At 41.4% G+C, this 17389-nt stretch overlaps 1 protein-coding gene across 7 annotated transcripts in view; it reads right to left on the reverse strand.

The window, feature by feature from the left end:
• KIAA1210 (KIAA1210 ortholog) overlaps window positions 1–16613 on the reverse strand; it is a 49031-nt gene extending 32418 nt beyond the window's left edge. Inside the window, exon 1 of one of the 7 annotated variants that reach the window (XM_085570873.1) lies at window positions 16347–16613. In XM_085570873.1, coding sequence (XP_085426999.1) covers window positions 16347–16360 — 14 coding nt within the window. In that variant the 5' untranslated portion in view covers window positions 16361–16613. Of the gene's footprint in view, window positions 1–4735; window positions 6986–7043; window positions 7166–7197; window positions 7413–16230 lie in introns of those variants that run through there. The other 6 variants (XM_085570871.1, XM_085570874.1, XM_085570875.1 and 3 more) reach the window with 6 other exon arrangements.
• Between the last annotated feature and the right edge of the window lie 776 nt (window positions 16614–17389).

Here is a 17389-nt window from a genome sequence, read left to right on the forward strand (position 1 = left end):
TTTTTTTCTTTGTTTATACAGTGACTCCCACAATGGAGCGGGAGGTCACCTGCAAACTTGAAAAAAATAATTATTCATAAAATAACAAGATAAACAAAATAAAATAAGAGAGTTTGCAGTTAGTATTTGCTGTATTCAAAATAATATGTAAAACTACTTAATCCATAATAGTTTTACAAACCTTGAGACTATAACAGATGTAATGCAGAGCTATAAGCTTGAATTATGTTAGTGTAGAACACCTTGTGCTCAACAGTTTTCTTACAGCAGGAGGAATATGGGGGGTGGAAGGGAATCAACCTTGGAATTACCTTGGGGTTTTTCCTGTTTCCCCATGGACAGACTTATCTCAAATTTTCTCAAATCTGGCTAGTTATCAGCACCAGCTGCCCTACACCAGCTCAGGTAGGTTATCTACTGAAGTACAATTTGAACCCACCTCATTTTTGTTCCATATATCATCAGATTCCAGCTTTTACATCCAATTATAGGCCTTCACATCACAGCAGATGTGAAAGTCTAAAACTTTGTAGACCTCTGCACAAGAAGGAAATTACAAATTAATCTCTCCAGTTGGCTCTAGGCATACAAAGCTAGACACTTGAAGCAGCAGAAATTTCTGTCTAAGAAGAGAACACAAGGGAAAATTATGACAAGATGTTTTCATGGCTCAGTCTGGCAAAAATTATATAGACAAAAAATCTGATGGTCAAATGATGCAGAAGAGTGAGAATCACATTCAGCAGATTGTCCCAACCCAAGCTTCTGCTCCATTGCAAGTGATGTAGGACAAGCAGCACTAGAGGTCAGTTTGACAGTGTATCTGCCAAATACTGAGAACCTTGGTGATAGCAAAAGGGCTGTTCCAGTGAAACCAAATAAACAGGCCTGCTTGGAATTCCTCTGCCTACAGCCAGCAAACACACTGTACCACTGTGGCTGCAAAAACAAACACCGTCCAGAGAGAAGCATGAACAGAATGAGGAGCTGGGAGTGACTCACTGGCATATTAAGCCAGAATTGAACTTCTTGCACAAATATGAGTCAAACAGAATGAATCACAAAGAGAAATAGTAGATTTTTTCATTAATAATATAGTACCATTGTACTAACAGTGCCCAACTGCCTGCAGTGCCATGGCTCTGACACCTCCTAGCTGCTTTTGTTCACCCTCTCTGCTATTTTTGAATAAGAGAACAGGACTTAAGTCTCTGTACATTTAATACCAGGCAGAGCACTGAATGGCTCCTGTGGGTTGAAGACAAAATGCTCACAAATATCCAAACACTGTACAATTGTCTAATAGAAGAATATGCTCCTAGGTTGTGTACTGAAAGATTCCTCCAAAAGACTCACAACCCCTGAGGAGACTCAGCTCACGCTCTCTGATTTGGCCTTAGTGGGGAGATCTCTTAAGATCTCTTCTCTCAAGGAGCATAAAAGCTGCTTCTTGAAACTCATTAAAGGTTTGTCCATGCACAAGTGAACTTGCTTTGCTGGGCAGAAACCACCTATCATACTCAGCAGCTGGTGGAGCTTTAAACCACTTCCAATCCACTTGTCACTGTCCAAGCTAAAACAGCAGCTGCTTGCTGTGGATGGGGAGCCAAAGGCTTGAAGGACTGCACAAACAAAAGCTGTAAAAAGTGTAACTAGCCACAAGGACAAAGGGATTTTTGGATTTCCACCGTCCCCCACGAGCCTCTTCCACAAGAAGGCTGAGGTGAAGGTGCAGGGGCAGTGAACACACAGCCTATCCATCAGGTGGACAGCTCTGTAGCATCTTGGGAATAAACCCAGCAATCGCCACAATCTACTCCTGACACTTCTCTGAACAGGCAACAACACAAAATACAGCAACAGCACCTACTCCAGAAAACATATTTTACTCAATTTCATGGTCATAACATCATTTTAGATTGGCAATTGCTTTCATCTCAAACTATCTAGAAATATATTGAAAATTCTACTGATGCATTCCTTGATCAACTTGCTTTGCCCAAATGCTGAACTTCTCTGCAGGATAAAAGTGCACATCAGCATTTTTTTACAATTATGGAATATAAAAGAACACAATACCCCACTGGAAGTGCAAAGCTTGGCAAAGCAGAAGACATTCAATCCATAATTCTGGGATTGTTTGTGAAAGGCACCATGAAATCCTGAGTGACCACATTAAACACAGTTAAATACATTTTCTTATAGCCTACTATAGAAACCAGTCTGAGCTGGCACATAAAGCCTTCAGCCAAATATTTTATATAGCTTCTAACACACTATATTTGTCTTTGGAAATTGGCAGTTTGCATTGACCATCAGTGAACCTTACTATTCAAGCAACCACATTTTCAGCTCATAACAACATACTTAGATAGTCCCAAAAACTGAGTAGCATATGAAAAGATTCCTCCACAGGCTTTAGGAAACTATCATACCTTTTTAGGTATAATATTTTTTTCCTGGCACCATGCTTGGAGCAAGAAAGAAACAGAACTCTGCAACAAAGGTGATGATAAACTTAACAGCAGAACTCAAGATTACTCAGGTTGCTTTTACTGGTTAAAGAGAAATATGAAAACAATCTAGAAGTTTTATTTCAGTGAAATAGCAGACAAGATTGTGATGAAGAATTACCTGGATTAGGCTTTAGGTTATTTTTTCCATTTCATAAGAGGTCATTAACAAAGCACAGGGACAAGACTGTATAAAATCAGATTTAGCCACACATTATTACAGTCTATCAAGGCAGAGCCTTTGCTTCCTCCTGTAAAATGTGGGAGAGTGGGATAAATGTGACAGCAGCACAGCAGAGCACTCCCTAAAGCAGCTTTTAAAACTCTCCAGGTCCTTTAGCTGGACTCAGCAGCTCAAAGCCCTGGAGGGAACCCTTCCCCAAAGTCCATGGCAATTATAGGTTTCTTGGCAGGTACTGAGCTCTAAGTCGCTCAAATTCCTACTGGTATCCAAACCAATTGCTTAAAGGATAAAAGTAATTTCATTCCAAAAGAGCTTTCATTCAGAAAGCAAATTATCTCCTACAGGTGAAATGACAACATGAAAATTTCGGGAAGTTGTTTCAATGTTCTCCAGAAAGACAAATACTTCATGTTTAACTCCTAATAAATTTCATTTAAAATTAATCTCAGGCTAAAAACATCACTATTTCTGCAACTGGTGTCTTGAACACATTTTAATTGCCAATAACCACAGCCAAATCAGCATATAAAATATGTGAAGACTGCAAAGGGTTTGTAGTTGTATTGATTCACCTGGGAACACTTCACAGGGCTGAAATAACAGACTGAGGAATACAACATATTCCTCAGGATACATATATATCAAGTGTAGAGACCTAATTGAGGAATATCAATAAAGAATAATCTATTGAATAAAAAAAAACCTGTTCCTCATAAGTCAGGTGGAGACTGACCAGGAAAGAAGAGATGGTTTACCACATGTAAAATGCCTCATCTGTCCAAACTTTATAGCCTCTCTCTGAATTTCAAATTTGTTTTAAGTGCATTAGATTCTGAAGGATTTGGAGTGGCGGGGGGAGAATCAAACAACGGAAATTTAATACTTTTTATCAATTCAAGTGCCAATCCACCTACCTTCATCTGGACTCACTCATAGCCCTTTTTACTAGTTCTGATGGCACACTCTCCCTTTCTCTAAAGCAAACTTCTCTGCCAAATATTTATTCCCTGTTACAAATTTCAGAGGAGGAAAGGAGTCAATGTGGGATGGAAATGCTAACAGAAATCCAGTAGGAGTTGTGTGCCTTTGAAAATGCACATTTCCACCAGAGTAATGTGAGACAAACTGTTGGTGGGAGGGATACAAGCTTTGGGAGAAGGAAAAGGAGTCAATTGCCAGCTCCACTTTTGAGCTGCTTTCCTCCCTCTGCTATCCAGGATTTACCCACACATTTAACTATCAGTATTCACATCTTAAGCCCCAAGACACAATTTCACTTGCCTTCCACTGTGCACATTCCCTGTCTGGAATCTCTCACCAGGTGCAAGAATAGAGCCCTCTGCAGTCTGCTGGTGCAAAACACCATCAAACCACTCCTCAGGTTTGGCAGCAGGAAATTTTGTTCCATCCCTCAGCAGGGAGAATGTCAAAAGAAAAACAGAATGCATCTTCATGGTGGCTTAAAGCATGCATCTCTCATTCTCTTTTCCCTTGATAGTATTCTCCAAAAGAACATGCCAGCAAAGCAATAAAAAAAAAAAAATTTAAATACAACCAAATCTCTCAACAGGGAGTAATTACAAAAAAACCTCAGATTGCTTATAGAAAAACTGAGCTCATCAAGTTCTTAACCAGTATTTACTGCCAGACTTCTAGCTGAATATTTTTTAAAAGCCAGTGTGAATTTCTGTATTTCTCCTTTTTATGTGTTAATATAGAAACAATACAGCTGATCACTAGGAAAGAGGGCATTTTCCCTCTTGCTATAATCAAACAGGAAAAGGTTCTTAATGCCTTTTTCAATGTTTCATGTTTATACCTCTGAAAGAGAAAAAAATTGACCAATTTTCACCAAATGAATACTTTAGCCAGGACGTATTTTTTTGCACTTTTGTGCTCAGGCTGGCACTTCAGACCCAAGGCAAACCCACTTTGTTCAACGCTGCAGCTGCAATACAACAAAGAGAGAATTTCAAAGTACCCACTAGACTCAGCTCCCTTTGGAAAGGTGGAGGGGAGGGCTCAGCATGGCACTTACTTTTCACTTTTCAGGCACCCGTAGAACCCAGCCATGGTGTTTCCAGGGAGGCTGTGTGCATTCATTCACCCCTGGGTGGGGATGCCAGCACAGGACTCTGCCCGCACACGCGAGAGCCCCGGCAGCTCCAGCCCAGATAAAGTTCCTGATCCCAGGCACTCAGACTCTGCTGAACTGGCTCCAAGGAGGGCTGTGCCTGCTCCATAAATGGATATGAATTGTTAACTCCCCCTTTTCCTGTCCCTTTCCAGCTATTGGTACGCACAGCATCCGAAGTGTAAAATGCCATATGGCGTTTGATTCCGTCTCCCTGTGGGACTAATAAGAGGCTTGCTTATAATTAGGATGTGGAGAAGCCCTGAGGAGATTAATTGTTATTGTTATTTTTTTAGACAGAGGAAAGCTACAGAAAATACTTGCAACAGCTTTGAAATAATGACTAAAAGCTGCAGTTATTCTCTGGCTCAAAAGGGGAGCACAGGATCTTTTCAAAACAGGCATTATCCCAATTCACTGTAAATCACAATCTATTCTAACGTTATTCTGCACATTAACAGGAAAAAAACCCAAACATATTGCATCCCTGCAGTATTGCAAGGTCAGGCAAAAAGCTCTAGAGTTTAAATTAGCCAGCACACCCATATGGCAGAATTACAGCCTGGTGATGACCTCTGACAATATCCTAACAATTGCTACTCACTATCACAACAAAGGAGGCACTCACTGGGTGTGGAAACAGGTAAATGCTGGGGAACATAAACCTCAAGGTGCCTCTTTCACAGGGGTGACCCAAGTCCTGGGGACAATATTGCTGTACTAAACATTTCTGGCATTACATTGCATTAAAATCACATGGAAGTGAATTTGCATCATGGCTATCAATGACCTTTGTTGAGGTAAAACCAAAGAGGCAACACATTGCTGGTGCTGCCTGCACACAGGAAGGGAGCAGCAGCCACTGCCACAGCCTGAGCCTGCTCCTGCACTCACATGGCTTGCTAAGAATATCAGCTCCAAATTAAAAAGTGCATGGATATTTAAAATTAGGAGGTTCATAACTCTCATAATAGAAAAGTAAAGATTTACAGTCATTCTTAGAAGATCAGAAGAAAACCACATTTATTTGTATTTCTCAGCTGATATATAGTGTTTGAATACTTGGGTCTGGCAAGCCATTAGGAGGAAGTATTATTAAGTATTTTTATATGAGTTTCTTAAAGACATTCAGTGGAGAAGTCCTTTTTGAATACTTGGAAAAAGTACTTTATTTTAATACCTTTCTCATGAGAGACACATATGGTTTGAGAAATAGACTTCTTGTGAAGGAGTCCCATAAGTGGCTGAGCTGCAGCAGTTTTCTAACAGTGCAGAAGTTTGACATCTGTGAATGGACAGCTCCATTTCTCAATTTTCTATAAAGGTCCCTACACAAAGGAAAGCTGTCACACAAGTATCAGATGACAATTGCAAAGGCCATCACAAACAGGAAACAAATCATACTCTAGTCCAGTTTCTCACTTAGCTGGAAAGCAAAAGCCTCTACAAGCAGCCAACTTCAATGCCATCCACAGAGTACATTTGCATTTGCAGATCAAAGCTGACCTCAAGAAGATATAACACATTTTCTGTCTCTTGGGGAAAGGCAAAGCAGTAAAAATACAGTAGCATTAGTGGAAGTTCAACCTGAACAAGTTTCACTGTTGGGAATTACTGCACTTGTCACGATGACTTCAGGCTGAACTCTTAATCCCAGCAGAAAAAAGATCACTAGAGAGCATTAATCTCCATCCATCAGACAAAGCCCATAGGGGAAAAAAAAAATAACAAAATCAAGGCTTCAGTTATTGGGCAACCACCACCAGGAAGGAATTCCTGGAGATTACTGGAGAAACATTCTGACTGGCTTAATGCACAAAACCTTGGATGTAGGACTGCATCTGAAATCTGCCTGGCATCTTGTTCAGAAAAATGCTGCCAACAGAAACATTTATATTAGAGTAAGAAATGAAGAAGACCTCATGAGAATTTCACATTTATTTTTAAAATCAAGAAAGATCAAATGGCCTTCCAGTGGGAAGGCACAGTCCCTAAAGCTAGTGGAAGGGTGTAATCCTGATGACTTTGGAATAATTTCATCACTTTAACTGGCATAGAACACAGCCTGGAAGCTTTAAAAAAAAATCAGCATTTTTGCTAACAAGAAGCAGATTTCCTGTCTCCAAACCCCCTCAGATGGCTTGCCTTCAGAATATGCTTCCTTTCAATATTGTTTCTTTCCTTCATATATTTTTGTCTTGAAGTTACTTACCTGAACATGCAAAACTTCATCTGTTGGCTTCCATTTAGTCATAGTCCTGTTCTCAGCAACCAGCAGCTAGCAACACACATTGCACCATCCCAAAACCCCCTTACTTTCCAAGAAGCACAGGCTAGTAAACAGTCATTAAAAATAATTATCCCACCTCAGGATTTAATACTTTTTGATTCTCTATCTTCATATCTCCCTCGAAGGTACATCATGCTAGATTTATTATTAACTCCTCTGCCTCTTTATCACCAGCACAGCTTCAAATGGCTACACACTGAGCATTTTGGGTACAGCCCTGAAATCTTAGATGTTGATAAACATCAGAGCTCTATGTCCACAGGCAAATCAGTGCAAGCAAGCAGGTATGAGCTGTACCTGCTCTGACAGCCAGACATCACTGCACTGACATCTGCTCCTCACTCATCAAGTGCTGAAGTGAATGGGCTGCTCAGTTAATTAATTTATACTGTTTTCAGCTGGGAGGTAAACACCAAATAACCATGGACTTCAGCAGAGTAAAGATGGTTCTTCAAAGATAGAGAAGACAGCAAGTTTAAACACCTGAAATTTCAGATCTGGAAATCAGATCTGGATTGCTTCTAAAGTTTGTGGCTTGGCTTGATTGAAATAGCCTAGTTTAGGCCTACTTTCATTTGAAAATCATGGTTTTCTTCAAACTCAGTCATGGCTTTCCCTTAACAGCCCAACATTGCAGCAGCCCCCTGCACCTCCAAATCACTGCACACCCAAATCACTGCACACCCACATCACTGCACACACAAATCACTGCACACCCACATCACTGAACACCCAAATTACTGCACATCCACATCACTGCACACCCACATCACTGCACACCCAAATCACTGCACACCCAAATCACTGCACACCCAAATCACTGCACATCCAAATCTGCAGGGAGAACAAGCAGTCCCAGGGCAGCCTGTCCTCCCACAGTGGTACCAGCAGCAAGCTCCCAGCACCTGGTAAACTTCCCAACAAGTTTCTTAATTTCTCCAAAGGGAACAAGGGAGGCAAGACTGAGCAAGGTCCACCCAGCCAACCATTAAGAAATCCTTGCACCAAAATACAGCTCCTAAAATCATCAAGCTATTTATTTCACATGCACTTGAGTCATTGCAAAAAGGGCCTCTTCAACTTAAGTAACCAACAGCAACTACTAATCCAATGGAGAAAACTCAAATACACTTATATTACAAATACCCAGGGTACATGCCAACAGCCTGAGAGCTGAGGTGTTAGAGCTACACACACAGCCAGCAATCCTGAGTAGGTTTCGTGTCCAACAGAGCTACTGAGTTTCTTGCAGCCTCTTGCCACTGGATCTCTAAGGGCAAACCCCTCCCCAGCTCCCTGACTGCAAACACCTCACATTTTGCAAAGTGCTCATCCAAAGCCTGCATGGCAGCAGGACACACAGCAGCAGGAAGGGACCAGATGACACACAGTTAGGAAATCATGCGTTTCACAAAATGTGTTTAAGCAGGAGTGTTTGGTTTACATTTTTAAAAATTTATTTTCAGAAAGGGACAAAAGTTTCATTTGAGCATTTCACTAAACAAATTTAGAGGTAGGAGTAAAAATCCTACACCAAAGTGATAGATTGTAGCATTTCAGATTTCCAGTATATTTTGATGTCTCTGAACTGACTTCTTAGCAAGGTAAATGTCACATTGTGATCGGATGAGCCATCATATACAAATCTTTGAGCCACTTGGGGTTTAAGGCATGAAGATTCTGTGTGCTCCTTACAAGCATGTCACATTGGTACCCCTAGCAATACTTTGCAGCAATGTGACAACATAAATGTGGCTCTCAAGAAACCCTCTGCTGAAGAAGAAAGGGATTCAGCTTTCCTTCAAGTGAAATTTCCAGGCTGGCAAATTGGCCAGGCTTAGAAATTTTGTGCGAAAACTCTCCATTTCTAAAGAAACAACTAATCACATATCACTGTTAAAAGCTGCACTACCAGAGCTTTAAACAACACAGTGGTCTGCAGACAACAAAGAAGTGGAGATAAGAGGATTTCTGCCTTGCAGAGTTTGTACATCCATCTGTGATTAATATAATGAGGAAAATAAGGGTCAAAGCCTATCTCTGAAACTGAAAGTAGAGAGTGTAGTCAGACGCATTCAAATATGCACTATTTCATATTTTTATTAATGTGTATATTTACATATGTACAAATAAATACTTCATGCCAGAAAAATTTGCCATTATATTTGCTCTGGAGTCTAATTACTCTATGCTGCTTTAATGATGTGTGTTTTCACACTTTGTGAACAATGTATGGGATTTGGGGGATTTTTGTTGTCATTCCCTGTTAGAGGGACTTCTTGCAGTCTCCTTCAATAATAAGAATAATTTAATCTCTTTGATTCCAGTGTTTGGTAATTTTAAGTCTTCATTGTTTCTTGCAGTTTATCACAAACACACTGTCTTCTCCTCTGAGGAAGTGAAGAAAAACTTTGGTATGTGATATCCAGTGCCTCACTGAATTCTAAAATATGGCCAGAAAAATACTGGCACTCCAAATCTATCCTTTATGCCCCCCCAGCCAAATGTGAACTCTTCCTGGATTAACTGGAGATGAAGGTCAGGCCATGTGTCATTCAAAAGGTAATTTCCTCTAGATCTGCAACAGGATCACAGATGCAACCTCAGACTTCAGTGACAGGAAATATCAATTGCCTAAAAAATAATACAGATCCAGAGATAGAATTGCTTGTTTGACATTTTACGATAAACAAGGATTTGTTTGCATATAAATATGTAATTTATTTTTAGAAAAGTAACAGCATCCCTGTATATACAGACCAGGATGTGCTGCCTCTCACATCTTTGCTTTTTTCATCCAGGACCAAAAATCTAAAATCTAAGATTTTAAAGAATCTAAATGAAAAACAGATTATTTTTGACACAGTGGAAGAGCTGGTATTTCCTGTGAAAATACTAGCATGGTCAATATTTTATATACTGGAAAACTGTGGTTCTTTTGTCCTGGTGGGGTTAGTGCAGAAGTTGAACAAAGGAGCTCTATTTCTGCACATTCTGACATAAGAAAATACCATGCTAGAGAATATTAATTTCCAAAAACAGAACTTTTCCTTCTCAGTGTCCGGGCAGGCACCAACACACAAGAGCATCTGGAAAGAAATGTGAGAACACAGTATGTAGCTACAGGCACATGGACCAGTGCCTGGTCTGAGTGTGGAACATCAGAGGTAACAGTTACTGAGTCTAAACAAATATCCTGAGATGATTTGAATAATGAATTGGGTTTTCTATGAGCCATTCTTCCCGAATTCCTCTCTAGGGATAGATCCAGTAAATGTCCTTCACACACTCTCACCAAGTCCCTTAGAGACAGATCAGACCAAGGCTGCCACTAATGCCTGTGCTGTGAGCAGCAATCAGCTTTAATGACTTCCCATGTATATTAGTTCAACACTAATGCAGGCCCACCTCTTCAACAGAGTTACTTCTGATTTGTTTGTACAGCTATAAGCAAGAGGAGAACCAGGGACTCACACATCTGGAATAATATTCCTAAAACCATCAACATCCTGGATTCCAGCTGCAACTGAAATGAAACTTCAAAAGCAAAGGTCGTCTCTGATGCCATCTCAGTGCTGTCGACAGGAGCAATAATACAGGAAAGCACGGAAGCACAGCTCTGGGGAAATCCAATGCCTGCAAACACAAGGCTAAAGATAAGGTGACCATTAACCTTCCGAGAAAGGCAGGGAAGTCCCAGGATGTCCTGCCTGCAGGCTTTATTTCTCCAAGGGGAAATAAACAGAAAAATAAAACTCAGAACTGCATACTCTTGGCATTTAACTCAAATGCATATACAATGGTAACATGGTGTTTTTTCTGTTACCTTTCCTCTGTATAAAGGCATGAATACAGTACCTACTTCATTCCCCAGTCAGCAAAACAAGTGAAAATGTTGAGTAAGAATAAATTTATTCCTACCACTTGATATCTGTGAGATATCAGACCGGTGCCCCTCTGTACAGAATGTATTATTCCATACTGCAGATACAGAGGGGAGAACTGAGGACGAGTAATTCAGTGACTGCTCCAGAATCCATAAACTGCAACTGAACTCAAAATTCCTGGTGTCTGAAACTGTATTTTAGAGCCTTCTCCCATGCTTCCTTGCTCAATAAGGACAGCCAGAAAGACCCTACAAGAATAGACACCCTATAAATATCCAAGATTTTAAGTTCACTAGCCGGCCTTCAGCCATGGGAACTCATACAGGAATACTGGCATCAAAATGCTGAGTTAAATTAGAAATCAGTGAGACTGCACAACTTGGTTTGGCCCCGCATGTCGAGTGTTTTAAAATCATCACATAATAAAAAATCCCTCATATGGGGCCAATTTCACCAGAGTAGACACATAGCACATCAGAGTCCTTACACAGCAGCCTAACACATTACTCAGACAAGTTCTGGCAATCTTTAAATACCCCAGTGTGCTCTCAATTGTCTCTTAAATATGCTGGCGCTGTTCCCACAGTAGTGGGAAGGGAAAATATCTAATATATATACCCAGAGGCAGGAAATAAGCTAATTGCAAAAGAATTTTACCTAAAACTGTTGAATAAACCACAATTCTGTGTCATTAAGTCACATCATCAGATGTTTAAACTGAATCTCTGCTTGGTCTTTCCCAGCCACAGAGCCTGGCACACACTTTAGCTATTTGCTGATGGGTGTGTCTATCATCCTGGGATCAGTGGCAGCCAAAAAAGCTGCAGTTAAAAGCCGTGTCAAACTTAAGTCCATTGTTGTAGTATCTTTCTGCTTTACCACGGAGTTCAGGGAACACCTACAGCTTTCCTAGATTAAATGCCACTCTCAGCCTCACCACTCCAGCCCTATAGCTAACCTTTAAACAGAACATACCTGAGACCCACTGGTATTGGCATCAAGTGTTAAATCATCCTTGCTACCAAGTGGATCCTTCCAACCAGGTACTCATGCAGCCAACATTGCAGGTCCAAACAAAAAGTGGAGCAGCTGTCACCATGCACCATGGAGCTGAAAAGTCACCTACCCTTTCTACAGATCTTATCAACACTCACCCAAGAACACAAACTCAGCTTTTCTCATGAAACAACTGCTTTGGATATAACACAGAATGATAGGATATAACACAGAAAGGATATAACAGAGGCCAATACAACTGATACTTCCTGGCATGATACTAATTGAGTCCTCAAGGGACTCTATATATTGCCTGGAGATAAGCTACTGTGAAGCCCAAATATTAATTCTGCTTGTTGTGCACTCTGAGAGCTTCCCTTTGGTCATGGGAATACTAAGCAAGCCCTCCTTCTATTGGGGACTGATTATATTTAATGTACATAAGACTAGATAGGATTTAAAAGCCACTGAAGATTTATGAGCTAACTTAACAGGATGGATTTGCAGTGCTTTCCTGGTTACAAAACTGATATTGTAATATTTTCTCACCACAGAAAACAGAGATTTAATTTTTCACAAAGGCAAATACAACCATGTTCAAATGCTAAACAATAATAAGACTTTCAGATAATTTTCTTGGCCTGTACAAAGTTTTCTCACCACATAGTTGCTAAATACAAAGGCATGTTAGTCAAAACCATCTAAAGGAAATGCCACTGACTGTTGCAGAATTACTACTGGTCACCAGTTAAAATGGTATTAGTGGTGACATGATTAAGAAGATGCAATGGCCATAGTTTGAGGACCAATAGAGCAGAAGAATCAGAATCAGAGCAAGTAATTGTTTGTATTACTTTTTTTCCTCTATCCAATCCACAAAAGTTGTGATAATACTGATCAAACACAGCATTTTTGAGTCATCTAAACTAGGAGACAGCTTAAACAAGTGGGTATATTTGAAAAAATATTTGGTGCTCTCCTCATTTTGAGTTTCTGAATTATTAAAGATCCTGCTTTCAAGCTTTGTAACTGGAGATGTATTTTGCCAGTTTTGATGCACTTTTGGTTACTCAGAATAATGTTCAGAGCCCTGCATGGTCACTTGGCTGTGTGAGCTATTACAAGATTTTGGGGGAGAACTGCAATAGTCAGCAGGAGTCAGGGATGAATAGCAGTTGAAACAATCCTTGTTAATAACATCAGCGAGTGTCTGCTGCTCACCAAAGAGGTGGTGTCAAGTTCTAACCTGTCACACACTCCTTCCCATTGCACATAGAACCTGTCAGCTGAAGACACGGAAATAAACCTCTCCAAATGGGGAGAAATCTATTTATGTTTAAACTGCACAATAGATTGAACTTAGACAGAAGAACTGGCATAGAAACTCATCTGAGGGAAGGATGAGAACTGCATTTCCACCAAACCCAGTGTCAAGTACCAAAATCACATGCAGTGTGTTTGAATTCATTTAGAAGAAAATGATGAAATACAAATGGCATCTCTGCTCATGGCATTGGCACTCCTTTTAAACTTTAAGAGGATGTCTATGTATCTGTGCACACATGACTCAACACGATGCTGGTGCCACTCCAATAAAACCAAGCCACCGATTCCTGAGTTTGGGCCATTTCCAGAGCTCATTAAAATCAATGACAGCCTTTCCACTAAATTCAGCTCCTCAGATCATAGCAGTCAGCTTGCAGACTGATGTACCACAGAGGCTGCAGTCACACTGCTTTGTGCCCTGTTTGACTTACAGCACAGCTTGATGTTTATGTTACATAACTAGAGATATTGAGACCAGCCACACCACGCACACTGTCACAGCACAAACATAAGGATTACTGAAAATCCTCAGCAGAAAAAAAAATCAGCTCCCCAGTTTAATATATTGTGTGTACTTCCTTTTAATTTTATATATAGAGAGACCTCATATAAATCAATGAATACCTATGAATTAATAACACACTTCAAGAGTATCAGATACAGGAAACATTCTGGTCAAAGCTGTAGAGGATTTTAGCAGGTATTAAGCAGGAACAACTAAAGATGTGTTTGTTTGTATTAAATGTATCAGACTCACACACACACACAAATTATTGTTCCCTGAGTACCCATTTTCACAGCTGTTCAAAACTGAGAAACATCTTAGCCCTTTTCTTAATGCTTATGCAAGATTCCAGTATTTGCACTTGCAGCTACGCTATTGCTTTCTTGTGAAATATTATAAATACCCACTGATCTCCAAATAAATGTATTTAGGATTTAAATAAATGGGCCTGTATTGAGCAAGTCTTTGGACCAAGTACAACTTCTTATTTATTCTCTGACTGCTATACATCATCTTCTGGAGAAAGAAAACATAGCTGTGCATTTGTCTGAAGTAAATTCCCTGACCAGCAAATTAAGAGCCATTACAAGTGGAAAAAATATTAACTTTGAAACAAAAACCAATGCCAGTAAAACTTCTTAAGTTTCACTTCCTAAGTGATAAAATTTAACTTTTGATAGTTGTCTGCACTTAACTGCTCCCAGAAAAACTAAAAAGAAGCCTAAAAGAGGATCTACTTCCCAAATGTCTGAATACAGTCAAAAACCCTGTACTGTGGGTTCCAAAGGACAAAGATTTTGAAAGATCCAATCTGCATTAGGCATGTCTCCATCTCCATGGTCAATCCAGGAATCGGACATTTCATTTTCTGAAAACTTCTATCAAATCTTTGACAGAATCATATGCAAACAGCTTATGTAGAAAAGCTTTTCAACTCTCACTGATCTGAAAAAAAATGAGGGATTTTTTTTTTTTTTTGTTCATATAGCATTCAAGTAATTTGGGTTTGTATATTAGAAAAAGCATTTATATACATAAATAAATCCCCTAAATATCTAAATATACTCTAAACTTGAGCCAAGTCAGGTCAAGTCCAAGGTCAGAAGTGCTTTGCACTTTCTTATACTATAGTTAGAACCAAGTCAACTTTTAATTTTGCAGATATGGACCAAAATTCTACATTGAACTGGACAGTTCTGGAATCCTTGCAAACCTCACTGGAGAAGTGTAGCTGCTTTTATGTAGTGTGTTCTTGATAAGTCATCTACTTATGATAAGAGATCTACTGACGTGCTTTGGAAACAGATGAGCAATTTCACTAACTCAACATAAATTTTCCGGTACGATATTCTTCAGGAGTTGGCATGAACCATTACCAATGTACTGGTCCATGTGTCATAGAGCTAGAGGTCCAAACTATAAAGAACCAATTGAGCAAGCAGTGCAAAAATTTATTCCATGCCTATGAAATCGCTGGATTAAGTTTTCATTTTATTTGTTGTATAGCAGCAAGACAAATATATATTTGCATTTCCTATCTTACAATGGATCTGCAAAGCTATTGGAGTCCTAATTATCATCTATTATATTGTGTGAAAGAAAAAGAAAACTCACATTCATTAAGCTGTTAATAAAAGATAAGGGCACCAAGCTTGCCTTTCTGTTTGAAAGGTTTCAAACAGTACACTTCAAGTTACCTGTAACTGCTTTCAGTTTCTGTCAAATACCAGAAAGACAGCATGAAGTGTAAAAGATCCACAGAGACTGTAATCCCAAGTGGATCAGAATGTGTGTGTACTAGGATAACTCTAAATTTCTCCAGTCTGCTACACTAGGTCTGAAATGAGTGAGACCCCATCCACATGCGCATCAGACAAGCTCTGCCCAGCACACAGCTCTAGGGAGAGAAGTCCACTCAGACAGCTCTCCACAGGATGTGGGCTAAGGACAGCACAAGGGCTGGAAGGGAAAGGGTCACTTTGAATGGCATTTCAAAAAAGGAGTTAAACTAGAAAATGGAAAAGACTGAAGGTGGTTTGCTGGGGTTCTTGGATATTTTGTGTTCATGACTTGTCTGCAGTTTGTCACCTGGGTGAAAGCACTTGCCCTGACATGAGCCACGCTGACTTGTACAAGAGCAGTTATGGAAAATTCATCGAAGTTGTAATGCGATTAAGGCTTTATTCCTGCATACAGCTGTTTGTTAAGATCGAGCAATTACGTGTATCAGCGAAATAATAATGAAAGAAATGACACAGTGTATTTTCATTCTACAGCACTTTATGGATCTGACCCTTTACGAGACCCTACAGCCTCTCTCACATCACTCCTGCACAGAAGCTCTGAGATCACAGGGATTCTCCCAGTCCCCCACACCACCGCTAGGACCTCGCACCTGGGAGACAGCCACCGACTCCAGCAATGCCACTAACGACCTAAGAGACAAAATAAAGTCCAGTTCATCTTAACAACCAGCTACTTAACTCCAGCTACCTAACATAGGTTAAAAACCTGATTTGGAGCATAAAACGTAGAGGTCCGACACTGGAAGACTGCAAGTCTGTAAGTTCGGGACGGGGATGCCCCTGGAGCCTGCCAGCCTCTGCGTTCGCCGCCGAAGGGAGCCGAGAATACAGCGCTGGAATCAGGAGCGCCTCAGCCGCTCGGCCCCGCCGGGAACCGCCGGGAACCGCCGGGAACCCGCCGGGAACCCGCCGGGAACCGCCGGGAACCCGCCGGGAACCCGCCGGGAACCGCCGGGAACCCGCCGGCCGGGCTCCGCGTGGGCGCGGGGCGGCCGGGCCGAGCCTTTCCCGTGCCGGGAGCCGGGGCCGTGCCCGTCCCGGGGACCGCCCCGCCCCGCCCGGCCCCGCCGCCGCTCACCGGCCCCGCCCGCTGCTGCCCACGGGCACCGGGCACCGGGCACCGGGCACCGGGCACGGCCCCACCTCCCGCGGCAGCGGACACACACACATGCACACGCACACAGAGACACACACAGACACACAGACACACACACACACACACACACACACAGACACACACACACACACACACACACACACACACACACACACACACACACACACACACACACCGCCGGCACCGCCGCCGGGATGCGCCGCCTCCGCCCGGAGCCTGCGCGTGGCTGGGAGAGCACCTTCCACAAAACGCTTGGCTTTTGACGCTGAAGGAATTTTGGCTCTTTCTCAAGCCTTTGTGGTCTGGGAAGTCCCTGCTGCCTCCAAGGCTTCCTACTGGTTTGTTGTCCGTGGAATCGTACAGACTCCAGCCTGAGAAACCTGTGACAACTCAGCTGTGAAGGCACAACCGTGGCGTGAGCACAGAGTCGCAGAATATGCTGAGTTGGAAGGGACCCATCAGATCATCGGGTCCAGCTCCTGGCCCTGCACAAGACACCCCAAGAATCACATCATGTGCCTGAGAGCATTGTCCAAACACTCCCTGAGCTGAGAGAGGCTTGGTCCTGTAACCACTTCCTTGGAGAGCCTGCTCCAGTGCCCAAACACTCTCTGGTTGAAAAACCTTTTCCT

Source organism: Lonchura striata, chromosome 4A (genome assembly GCF_050655825.1).
Source record: "Lonchura striata isolate lonStrDom1 chromosome 4A, ASM5065582v1, whole genome shotgun sequence".
Taxonomy (NCBI): Eukaryota; Metazoa; Chordata; class Aves; order Passeriformes; family Estrildidae; genus Lonchura; species Lonchura striata.